Source organism: Peromyscus californicus, unplaced genomic scaffold (assembly GCF_007827085.1).
Source record: "Peromyscus californicus insignis strain IS unplaced genomic scaffold, ASM782708v3 Scaffold_11__1_contigs__length_118956290, whole genome shotgun sequence".
Taxonomy (NCBI): Eukaryota; Metazoa; Chordata; class Mammalia; order Rodentia; family Cricetidae; genus Peromyscus; species Peromyscus californicus.
Window position 1 is genome coordinate 103,651,902 of NW_026294402.1, and position 12,475 is coordinate 103,664,376.

At 54.1% G+C, this 12,475-nt stretch overlaps 1 protein-coding gene across 3 annotated transcripts; it reads left to right on the forward strand.

Annotated features, from left to right (window-relative positions):
* The first annotated feature begins 1,611 nt into the window (after positions 1-1,611).
* Nckipsd (NCK interacting protein with SH3 domain) lies at positions 1,612-11,962 on the forward strand. Of its 3 annotated transcripts, none has more exons than XM_052721357.1 (13): positions 1,612-1,896; positions 4,358-4,467; positions 4,710-4,914; positions 5,045-5,135; positions 5,396-5,886; positions 7,066-7,236; positions 7,336-7,422; positions 7,502-7,640; positions 7,748-7,828; positions 8,023-8,151; positions 8,247-8,339; positions 8,482-8,737; positions 10,638-10,750. In XM_052721357.1, exons 1-12 carry the CDS (start codon positions 1,726-1,728, stop codon positions 8,718-8,720), a joined length of 2,007 nt encoding a protein of 668 aa, XP_052577317.1. In that variant the 5' UTR covers positions 1,612-1,725; the 3' UTR covers positions 8,721-8,737; positions 10,638-10,750. The 3 variants fall into 3 exon arrangements, with proteins under 3 accessions (XP_052577317.1, XP_052577309.1, XP_052577326.1); XM_052721349.1 differs by having other exon boundaries at positions 1,613-1,896; positions 8,482-8,654; positions 10,638-11,962; XM_052721366.1 differs by having other exon boundaries at positions 1,783-1,896; positions 4,334-4,467; positions 8,482-8,654; positions 10,638-11,962.
* Positions 11,963-12,475: the final 513 nt, after the last annotated feature.

Consider the following 12,475-nt stretch of genomic DNA (forward strand, 5'->3'; position numbering starts at 1 on the left):
GCTGGGGTCTCAAGTAGCCACTGGTCTCTGGTCTATTGGGAGCCATGAGCCCAGGTGGAGGACATGTAGTTTTGGACAGGGTGGTTTTGGCTTGAACACCTGCCACGGCTCCTCCTCAGCAGCCCCATGGTCATTCCAGTCTTGTCTTCACAAAGACTTGCCAGCACTGCCCCAAAGAGCTCCTACCTTGTGCCTGGAGAGCTTCTGGAAGCGGGGAGGGAGAAAGGGGGGTCAAAAATCGGCAGAAACATTTGGTACGGAGAAGCCAGGATCTGGATGTCAAATGCTTGTCTCAGCTGAACTTTCTGACGGCTTTTAAGTCCCCCTGGGCCTACCTCTACTATATCTAAAAACAGATTAGTGAAGGCTAGGTGTGGCAGAGGCAGTGGGATTGCTCTTAGTTTCAGGTTGCATAGTGAGACCCTGTCTAAAAACCAAAACAAAAAACCAAAAAAGGCCTGGTGTCGTGGCACATACCCTTAGTCCCAATACTTGGGAGGCAAAGGCGGGTGGATCACCGTGAATTCGAGGCCAGCCTGGTCTACATAGTTACAGAAATAAAATTAAAAACAAAAAGCTTTAAGTTTGATGGTGTATACATCCGGTGCCCCCTAGGGTCAGGCTTTCAGTGGAGACCCTTGATGTCTTCTTCACCTGGGACTCTGGCATGGCAAGGATTTCAAAGACTGAGAGGTCTGGGCTGAAGATCAAGGATGATTTTTCTTTTTTTCTTTGAAACAGGGTCTTACTATGAAGCCCAGGCTGATCTTTCTCCAGCCTCTGCCTCCTGCATGTTCTCCAAACCCCATGAATTCAATCCCTCCCCTATTAGCCTTCTGCTCCTCACCCCTTCTTTTTCCAGAAGGGCCATTTGTGAGGTTGGGGCAGGAGGACAGGGTTACATAACTACTGCCTTTAAAAAATGGGAGATACACACACACACACACACACACACAGAGAGAGGGGAGAGAGAGAAAGAGAGAGAGAGAGAGAGAAGTGAATATGACCTCAAGGTCATAGACTGAGTCCTTTGTGACGACAAAACAGTGACAGAAGTTGGAGCATGGTCCAGAAGGGAGCGCTCAAGCAGAGAGAACAGGAGCAAAGACTCAGGATAGAAAGGACGGAAGCCAGTGGCTGAAGAGTGCGGGTGTGCTGGGAAGCAAAGATGCATTTCGGAAAGTACACACTTGCCCACCACCTCAGTGACAGAGAAGAAACTTGGTGCTAAGGCACTGTGAGGCCTAGACTCGCTAAGAAGACGTCTTCCCGCGAAGGACTTCCAGATGTCTGATCAGTATTCTTCAAAGCAAAGCGCCACATCCCCATCTCCGGGGACGCACCGGCTGCAAGCCCTGTGCGCCTTCCTCAGGAGGTGGGAAGAAAAGCAATGCTCTCACCGGAGAAGGGAAAGGAGGAGGAAGGCCAGCAAGAGCGAGCTAGGACCAGGAATTACCTGACTTGAGTCTGAGGTCTGAGGGCCTAAGAGACTCTGGAGCACCACCCCGCCCTGCCGAACCTCTCAGGGCCGCCAGGGGGCGCGGCGCTTCAGTGCTGGAGCCGACTCGCTCCCGGGGCGGGGCTCCGGCAGTCGCGCATGCGCACGCGTGGCGTGTCACGGGGCGGGGCGGGGCGAGCGCAGCGCGGCGCGGCTCTCCGGGCCTGGCTTCCCGGCACCGCAACCTCCGTCTCGTACCGAGTACCGGCGCGGCCCGGTCAGGCCCCATGTACCGCGCGCTGTATGCGTTCCGCTCGGCGGAGCCCAACGCCATGGCGTTCGCTGCGGGCGAGACCTTCCTGGTGTTGGAGCGCAGCAGCACGCACTGGTGGTTAGCCGCACGGGCGCGCAGTGGCGAGACGGGGTACGTGCCGCCTGCCTACCTGCATCGTCTGCAGGTGAGTGTGTCCCTCCCTGCCAGGCCTCTCGACCGAACCCCTTCACCGGTACGCAGAACCGATCCAGGAAGCTCAGCTAGCTTCTTCAGGACTTCTACCAGACAGGGAGTTGGAGAATCTGACCTTAAGTCCCAAGAGCCTTAAGGACTGAGACCCCAGGGGCCATCAGTACCCATCAAAGACTAGGCCTATGACATCTAATCGCAGGCCTATAAAAAGCTGAATCCTGGGACTGGCGCTCCAGGCTCCCCTGTGTCCAGAATCAGAGCCTTCATATAAATAGAATTCCTTAGCTGGACCCAGAGACTCCAGTCCATTACCCAAGTCCCTAAGATCCCAAGTCCTTATTATTCCTCTTTACTAAGTCCCTAGGATTCCACACTCTTGCTCCCTCCCCGCACCATTTGGAGCCTCCACCTTTACCATAAAGACCACCATGCCCTCCACTGACACTGTATCATCTCATACACCACCTGTTTCCCCAACCACCCTCCAGGTTCTCAGCCCCAACCCCGACCCACACACTTGGACCCCCAAGTCATAGGCATTCCCATCCCTTATTCGACACTCAATTCCTGTAATATCTCTGTATTCTGAACTCAGCCATCTTTCAGTCTCTACCCAAGGACTATTCCCCGAACCCTTTTGGAACCAAGGCCCCTGTCCCCTGCTGACAATGCTCCCTGGTACTGCCTCTACTTCCTCCAAGCCTCCAGTCTTGACTTCTTGGCTTTTCTTTCCTCTGAAATCTGGGGAGCTCCATCCTGGAATGGGAGCTGTGAGGAAGGGAGGCCTCCTGCATGGCTTCCCCTGTTCTGAAGATGGCCTGGTTTCCTTCCAGCGGAGGCTGTGGCTCCAGTTCCTGTTTCCTCAGGAGTAGTCCTGCTGCAGTTCTCCAGTGAATCTGTCCTGACTGTGGGAAGAAGGAGAGCCCCAAGCAGCCTGGCTTGTGCCAGACTCCTCCTGCCCTGGTCCCTAGCTATGGAAACATCCTGTCCAGGCCCAGTTAAGGACAGGAATAATGTGCTAAAGTTGGAAATGTTGTCTGGTCTTACCAAAGGGGAGGTTCTAGGGGCTTCCTCATGAACCCTTAGTCTCCACTTATCTAGAGGTGAGAGACACAAGGTCAGTTGGATCTAAAATATGTCACACCCAGCTCAGCCTTTTGAGCACTGGGGTCTCATTGGAGACTTCTAGGGGAAGTCCTCCCCCTTCCTCAGAGCCTGTGGATCCCCTGCTTCAGTCAGGCCAGTGGCTGGGAATTTGGGACGGAATGGTCTCTGCTCATCTCTGTCTCATTTTTACTCTACTGGCGTTTATCTTTCTTCCTTAGCCTTTCCCATTCTGCTGTGGAGCTGAGTCTTCCTGCTCTGTCTCTCACTGCCTGTGTCTGGGGCCTTCTCTCTCCACATCTGTCATATTATCTGTGTATACACGCGTTTTACTCTTTCTGTCCGCCCTCCACCACTGTACCCCTTATGCCATATGAAGGACTTTGCTGACCCCTGTATCCATCTGACCCCATCAGAGAAGCTTCATAAACTCACTCTGGAACTAAGCATGATGGCTTACGCCCACAGTCTCAGCATTTGGAAGGATTACTGGGAGTTCCTGTCCAGCTTCGGCCGCCACCCAGCCCACCAAAACACCTGAACTCCACCCTGGAGTGTGTTCACTTCGGCTCTGGGGTTCCTACGGAGCCTGGGGGGCCATGCATCCTGGGCAGCCCCACAGCTAACACACACCTCCCTCCACGCCAGACAGTGGAGTCGAACGGATCCTGGGTTACAGAGGATGACAGCATAGGCCAGGAACCAGGCCCGTCGTCCAGGTCCCTTAGTTACCACAAGCACAAAGGGGCTTCCCAGAGGGGTTCTGAAAAGCTATTAGAACAGCTTAGGAGGACGAAAGGGAAGGTCATTTTGACCCATTCTTACCTCCCAGTTGTCTGGAAGGGCTTTGTGGGGATGAAGCTGTTTTGGAGTTTGACCTTGGTTTTGTGAAGGATCAGTAGCATCCAGAGTGACTGATTAAGGATTCTAGACACTGGAGTCTTCCTTTTGGCATTTCACTCTGGGCTCCGAGCCAAGCCCAAGGGTAGGCTAGGTGTACATGCCTGGTCCCAATCTGAGATTTCTGTGGTTTCACTCCAGACCTATAGTTTTCAGAAATGCCTTTGCCAAGCGTTTTCTATATGAGCTAAAATCCTGAGGGGTCCCTGAATGTAAAGAACCATCACAGAGACCCACCCCCCACCCCACCCCCACCCCCCCCCCCGTGCCCCTGCTTCCTGAGTGATGCTGTTTGAGTACTTCATTCCAGATTCCATTTTGACTGTCTGCTAGTATCCAGAATTCTAGGCTTCAGCTATAGTGAGTCCTCTACCTAGTTCCAGCCTGGGCTGGGGCTGGGCTGATCGACCCCACTTGGCCCCCAGGTCTAACTGCCCACCTACCTTTAGGGCATGGAGCAAGATGTCCTCCAAGCAATTGACCGGGCCATTGAGGCTGTGCACAACACAGCCATGCGGGAAGGTGGCAAGTACAGCCTGGAGCAGCGTGGAGTCCTGCAGTGAGTGTCTGGGAGGGGCAGGTACCACTTCCCTTGAATGTGGCGGTGGATGGGCTCCTTCATAGGGCCAGAGATACTGTAGGGGCAGTACTAGGGTTAGTATGAGGTACCACGGGATGGAATAGAAAGATGGAAGTGTGAGGGGCCTGTACTGTGAGGGCCCAGCATCCCACAGGTACCAAGTGAGGACTTTGGGAGTAGGGAGGAGCCTCCCCGCCATGGTATGTCTGTGTCTCTGTCAGGAAGCTGATCTATCACCGGAAAGAAACATTGTCTCGAAGGGGTCCCTCAGCCTCCAGTGCTTCAGTTATGACCTCATCCACCAGTGACCACCATTTGGATGCTGCTGTATCTAGGCAGCCCAATGGGGTGTGTCGAGCTGGGTTTGAACGGCAGCACAGCCTGCCCAGTTCTGAGCATCTTGGGACGGATGGAGCCCTCTACCAGGTATGGAGTGAGGGTATCTTTTTAGAAGGAGGGTGTGGGACTAAGGCTTTATCCGGAGACTCAAGGGGTCTACTTGGGCCACAGGGGCAGCCAGCAGCCTGTCCTCCCCCAATCCCACTTGTGTTCTCAGGTCCCACCACAGCCTCGCCGAGCAGCACCTGCCACCCCCCCCCCACCAGTGAAGCGCCGAGATCGCGAGGCCCTGGTGATCTCAGGGAGCGGTGAGAGGGCCAGGCTGGGATAACTGGGGCGGGAGTCTGCTCTGCTTGGAGGGGCTGCTCTGCTCACGGTAGACAGATGGCAGTTCTGAACTGGGGGAGAATCTACTGTCCCCGTGTTCAGGCAGTTGGGGGCTCTAGGCTTGGTGAGGAGATAGGGCCTAGCAGAGGGGGGTCCTGTACTAGGGTCAGGGTCTTTGAGCAAGGAAGCATGGGGCCCCCCAATGGGTTGCCCCAGCATAGCATTTGCTTTCTACTCACAGGTGGCCGCACCTCAATACCCTCTGGGGGTAGTTCTATGTCCAGTGGCTCATCAGTCAGCAGCACCTCCATGGACACACTCTGTACTGCTTCCAGCCCCTCTGAGCTGGGTCCCAGCTGCTCACCCACACCCCCACCTGTACCTCGCCGAGGTGCCCACACCACTGTGTCCCAGGTCCAGCCCTCTCCCTCCAAGGCACCATCCCCTGAGCCCCCTGTAGAGGAGGTGGCAGCCGATACAAACTCTGCCCCTGACGACCTGGAAGCGCTGGATGCACTGAGCCTGGAGACCACAGAGGAGAAGCCAGCTGCTGAGAGAGTCGTGCCAAGGACCATTGGGGCAGAGCTGATGGAGCTCGTGCGGAGAAACACCGGCCTGAGTCATGAATTATGTCGTGTGGCCATCGGTGTCGTGGTGGGCCACATACAGGCCTCCGTACCAGCCAGCTCACCCGTCATGGAGCAGGTCCTCCTCTCGCTGGTGGAGGGCAAGGTGAGGGCGGGCAGCATGGCCACGGAGCCTCCCACCCTCAGCCAGCCTGCTAGTCCCACCCCGCTCCTGCCCGCACGCGTTCGTTCAGGCTGTCGGTGACAGGTATTTGTTCAACACCAAGCCTGGTTCTTGGCTTTTGTTGCGCTGGGTCATTTGAGTTGACCCATGACAGAGAAAGGAAGAACATTCTAGACAGAGACTCGGCCCGGACAAGGACCAAGGGGCAGGACAGAGCATGGCTCACAGGAAGGAGGAATTGGAAGACGATGGCCGGCATGGCTGGATCGCAGGTGGTGTGGGAGCAGGTGGGCCTGAGGCAGGTGGTCAGACCAGGATGAGTGGGAACAGGGCAAGCTCCCCGCCACTGGGAGGGGTTTCCCCACTATCTGCTGGGGCTCCTCTGCCTCTGGATTCTGAGTTCAGGGAAAGAATCGACACAGGACGTAGGTGAGAGCAATACCTTGCCAGCTTTGGAAGTGTACGGGAAAGGGTGCTTGGTGAGCTAGCTGCTAACTTGGATGGTAGTGAGTGAGATGCGGGCATTTCAAGATAGCTATGGTCCCTTGTCAAAATTAGGACACTGGTGCTGGGTGTGGTGTCACACGCCTTTAATCCCAGCACTCAAGAGGCAGAGACAGGCGGATCTCTTGAGTTTGATGCCAGCTTGGTCTACAGAGTGAGTTCCAGGACAGCCAGGGCTACACAGAGAAACCCTGTCTTGGAGGTTACTGGTCAGGAGAAGGAATTGGGGTGGTGAGTGCTGACTACCTGATGGGGTTTGGATGAACCAAAGGTATTTCCTTAGGCTCCACCTGTAGTTTTGGTTGGAGTGAGTAGAGGGCAGTAGGCCAGTGATATGTATGCCTGGGCATAGCAGCTGGCGTCCCGTGTAGAACGGAAATGAGGACTCTGAGTCACACTCAGGGAGGGACAGAGTCAATGCCTGCCTCATGGGAGCTACTCATCCAGGTCTAGGGTGAGAGGACGTTAGAGATTCCCACAGCTGTGTCTTAAGCAGGACTCTTGTACCAGGAGGTCGAGACTGGAGTTGCCCTGCCCAGTGTGGATTTTGTGGGACCTCAGCTCAGAGATAGCCTTAGGGGCCCAGGCCTTGGAGGCTTCCTGGAGCTGGTGATGTGCAGGGATCTTACTGAGCCACGCTTTACCCTGTTCCCCCAGGACCTGAGCACAGCCCTACCTTCAGGACAGATCTGCCACGACCAGCAGAGACTCGAGGTGATCTTTGCAGACCTAGCTCGAAGAAAGGACGACGCCCAGCAGCGCAGCTGGGCGCTGTATGAGGACGAGGATGTCATCCGCTGCTATTTGGAAGAACTATTGCATATCCTGGTATGGGGTAGGGACCATCCATCTTTAATGTTCAGGTATCTTCTGCCCACACATGTTCATCTCACACTGAGTGACTCTTACTCTTTCTCTTCTCTACAGACTGATGCAGACCCTGAAGTTTGCAAAAAAATGTGCAAAAGGAATGAGTTTGAGTCTGTCCTGGCCTTGGTGGCCTATTACCAAATGGTACGTATGAGACCAGGGAGTGGGCACAGAGGAATGTGGGCAGGAGTCAGGGCACTGAGCACGTGGGTTCTTCCTTCAGGAACACCGAGCGTCGCTGCGGCTGCTGCTCCTCAAATGCTTCGGTGCCATGTGCAGCCTAGATGCAGCGATCATCTCCACACTTGTATCATCCGTGCTGCCTGTGGAATTGGCACGAGACATGCAGACCGACACACAGGGTGAGGTGGGGTGGGGGCCGCTCCCTGCCCCTCGGAGAGTGTTCCCACCATCTGCCGGGGATGCCTGGCACCCTGGGGATTGCTGACTGCCTACCTTACCCTCCTAGACCACCAGAAGCTCTGCTACTCGGCTCTCGTCCTGGCCATGGTCTTCTCCATGGGAGAGGCAGTGCCCTATGCACACTATGGTGAGTATGCAGATTGCCAGTGAGTTGGAGACAGGCCCCAGAGGTAGGACCCATGCAGAGCCCAAGGGCCTGGAGACCTGCTGACTACAGCCTGACAAGGAGAGGGTGTTCCCAAGGCTCACAGAAAGTCAAGGAGGCTGGATTGTGTGGCGAGGAAGAGTTGAGTCTGTAGATTCTTTATGTTCCTCTTTCAGAACACCTGGGCACACCCTTTGCCCAGTTTCTGCTAAGCATCGTTGAGGACGGCCTTCCACTGGACACCGCAGAGCAGCTGCCAGACCTCTGCATGAATCTGCTTCTGGCTCTGAATCTGCACCTGACAGGTGGGGTGAGCCCGTCGGGAGGGCGGCTGACCCAGGTGGGGCTTTGTGGGCTCTGTACTACACATTCACCTATGTTCATCCATGTCTTTCCTCAGCTCCTGACCAGAACGTCATCATGGCTGCCTTGAGCAAACACACCAATGTTAAGATCTTCTCCGAGAAGCTGCTTTTGCTTCTGAACAGAGGGGGTGAGAGCCTAGAAGTCTGCATGGGTGTCACTCCGATGCCCTGTGACTCCATCACCTCCCCTGCTTTGACTTCTCTAATCCTCCGGGATGACTCTGGGACCCCAACACGGACCCCCTTGACTCCTGTGACCTTGCCTTCTAGATGATCCTGTGCGTATCTTCAAACATGAGCCGCAGCCACCACACTCTGTCCTCAAGTTCCTGCAGGATGTCTTCAGCAGCCCTGCCACTGCTTCCATCTTCTACCACACAGACATGATGGCACTTATTGACATCACTGTGCGGCAGATTGCGGACCTGTCACCTGGAGACAAGGTGCCCGGAGGTTGCTGCAGTGGGGATGGATGGGAGCTGAGTGACATCGTAACCAAAGTGGAGTGACTGTGACATTAGTGGAGGTGAGGGGGCAGGGAGTGTGGAAGGCCACTCGGAAGCCAGGACAGCTGTGTCAGAACCCACGGCAGCCTTCTGTGTGGCAGTCTGGAGCAGGATGTCTGAAGAGATTCGGGGTGGAAAGATGCAGATGACGCAGTGGTTTTTACAGAGCCTTTGAGGCTGTAGCCGTGGCTTGAGATTGCTTCTCAGAACCAGAAGTAACTCACTGCCTTCCTATGTGTGGGCTGATTGGGAGCCAGGAAGCCTGAGGCAGGATTGGGTGGGGAAACAGGACTGGTTTGGGCTGTGCTGGAGGTGGGCCTGCAGGGCTTGCTCCTGGATTGGTGTTGAGCAGCTGGGTGGATGGAGTGCCGGTGATTGATGGCGAGAGTTGTGTTTTGAGTGGGTTAAGACTGAAGACAAGGACTGGGGATAGTTCAGGTGATAGAGTTTGCTTTGCATACATGAGTCCCTGGCTTCAGTCCCCAAAACTGAAAACGATAAATAACCTGTTTAGGAGATAACTGCAAGATACTCAGGTGCCAGAGCATCAGGGAGGCAGTGGATGAGTTGGGACTAGAGACATACTGGAGTAGTCTGTTCAGAAATACAACAGAGAGCCTGTGATAGGGTGTGGTCACCTAGGATATTAGATAGATGGAGTCAGCAGGAAACTTGGACCTTAGCTGTGACACAGCAGGGTTCAATGAAGGAGAAACCCAGGAACAAAACCTGGTGAGTGAGAGCAATCCACAGACCATGTGTTTGGAGTGGGGAGAAGATGGAGCGGAGAGTTAGCCTTTGCATCTGCCGTGTGGACACCAATGGTGACTGGCACGCAGAGCCAGTGCAGTGGAGGGTCGAGTCTGAACGGAAAGTGTGAGAAATTATTAATTTACTGGGGGAGTGGAAATGAGGAAGAACTTGGAAGCAGTCAGTGAAGGTCACCAATTTTCTGTACAGGGAAACAGAAAAAAAGTGGAGACAGGTGCTTAAAGGAGACCACTATGGGATCGGGGAGGGTCTTTAAAAGTGGAGGTGCTGGTACGTGCCCTGACCTAGGGGGGATTCTCCAGTAAGCATAGAGAAATGGGCCACGTGTTGGAGAGAATGGACCACTGCAAGAGATGAGCAGATGAGGCAGGGGACAGGCAGTGGTGGGCTCTGCTGTTCTTTCTAGTGAAGACAGGTGGATTGTGGGTGCTGAGAGCAGAAGACAAGGGGGTTTAGAAAGCACGAGATCACCTAAGGTTTGAGAGAGAAAATGGACAGCAGGACAAGGAGAACAGACACAGCAGAGAAAGTCAGGATTGGATACAGGGGAATCGGGACACATGCATTCGGGCCTGAACTTTTGGATCAAAGCAATGTTTCTGTCCTAGAGTAAAGAACATGGGAAGCCTTTCACCCTGGGGATGTTGGGGGAAGATGATGGGTTTGGTGGAAGGCGTGTGGATTTGAGGCGTCTGAGATATGCAGGAGATGACAAGCAAGCAACTGGATATTCTTGTTGGGCACTCACAGGACAGATGTGCGTGAGATGTATGTGTGAGAGTGGATTACTGTTGAAGTTGTGGGTGTAATTAAGATCTTCTGGGGCAAGAGACAGAGCGAGAAGCCAAGGATTCTGACTGACATGCATGGTATCTAGGGGACCTAGCACCAAAGGACTGGCAGGACTTTCCAGGGCAGCCATATTCTGGAACTCTGTGGCTGGAGTGATTCATTTATTCACTATTCAGCAGCTCTAAGAGCCATTTAGTGTTGACTGCATTCTAGGTCCTAGAGATGCAGTTCTGGTATTCAAGAAGTACAAGCTGGTTTGTTGTCCTAGAGCCCATGGGGCAGTAATGGCCAGTCCCTCTCTGAGGGTGATTGCAGTACTTCTCTGGGGGTCTCTGAGCCCATCTGCTCTTCCCACAGCTGCGCATGGAGTACCTCTCCCTGATGCATGCTGTGGTTCGCTCCACACCCTACCTGCAGCACCGCCATCGGCTGTCAGACCTGCAGGCTACGCTGCGGCGCATCCTGGCCGAGGAAGAGGCCTCACCCCAGTGCCAGATGGATCGCATGATTGTCCAGGAGATGTACAAGGAGTTCCCAGAACTGGGAGAGGTCCCCAGCTAGCACTTCTCTTTTCTCCCTTCTCTGCAGCCCTGGTCAGGGTGCAGGGAACTCAGGGGCTTTGCTCTAAGAATGTTTTGCACAGACATTATGAGGGGATAAAAAACTAGAAGGGACCGGAGCCGGGCCCCTTACCTGAAGTAGAGTCAGTGTAAGGGGCCAAGTGTAGGATTGGGGACCACAGTCTGGGAACTATATTGGGGCAGAGGAAATGTGCAAGCTGAAGACCCTCTGTTTGCTGATAGGCTGCCTCTTCAGCATGCCACCCAATCCCCCATACCCATGTGCATACCCAAAGTCCTGCTGCTGCTCCAGGCTGGGCCACCGCCATCCCTACCCACTGCCTGGTCTGAGTCTTGAGCCTCAGTAAGCCATGTCCTTAGGGTGAGGGGAGGCACCTCCCGCCAGCTCTGTTCTTTGCCTTAGCTTTGCAGTGAGTGTTGCTCATGTGCAGCCCTTACCCCGTTAGGGACTGCTGTCCCCCGGACCCCTACTTTCAACCCCAGAGGCCTTGGCTAGGCTGCTGCCTTGAAAGCGGGATCTTTGAGACAGGCCATTCATCCTGGAACCTCATGGAACAGGATGATGGTGCTCAGAAAGCCAATGACAGAATCTATTTTCTCTGGGAAAAAAAAAAAAAAAAAAAAAAGTAGACCGAAAGCCATGTGTATTTTCCTATGTGCTACAGCTCTCCTTCAGAAATAAATTCCAGGCATCAGGAATCGGGCTTCCCTGTATGATCCTGGGGGCGGGGGGCGGTGTGAGTGGGGCAGATGGGCCTCAGGACCTCACTGCTTCAGCTTATACTGACATCTGCAGTCCAAAGAAGTGATGGGCCTTGACAAGACTGGCCTCTGTAGTCCTAAGGGTCCTATCCAGCCTTCTATGGCCCAGTCAACCAAGTGACCCTGGGACACACTTGTAGGTATCTATCTCTTGAGTTTCATTTATATCTTTTTGCTGGCCATGGTGGTGCACACCTTTAATTCTAGCACTTGGGAGGCAGAAGCAGATGGATACCCACAATCAGCCTAGTTTACATAGTTCCAGGCCAGCCAGGGCTACATAGTGAGATCTTGTCTCACCAGAAATGAAAAATAAAGTTATCTAGTCCTGCACAGTTACAGCTCTTCTCTGTTCCTCCCTTCTCTTTCCTTCTCCATCTCCTTCCCTCTCATGCTGGGGACTGAACCCAGGGCCTCACACATGCTCCTGCATAGTCAGTCTCAAGTGGAGCAGGCCCTTCTCCCAGCTCGCTCTCCCTGAGCATGCTGGCCTTGATTAGCATTATTTCTCTTGTTATTTTTGGTCCACCATGATTCTCTGATCATGATCTCTTCTCAGAGATCTTCTCATTTTTGTATTCTGAAGGACTATGTTAACCAGACTGGGGTTAAGGGTGCGTTCCTGCATTATTAGAGGCTGGAGATTGACAAAAACCTCATTCTCTTTCAGGTCAACATGGTGGCTCTCACTCAAAGTGGGGGGAGCAGGGAGTGAGGGCCCTCAGAGTCTGGTTCTTCAGGTCTTTCTTACCTGACTGAGGTCCCTATTCCTCACACAGATCCACACACCCAGAATCATAACAGGCTGCTGAAGGCAGGGGCTGGAGAAAAGACTCAGTAAAGTTCTTGCCA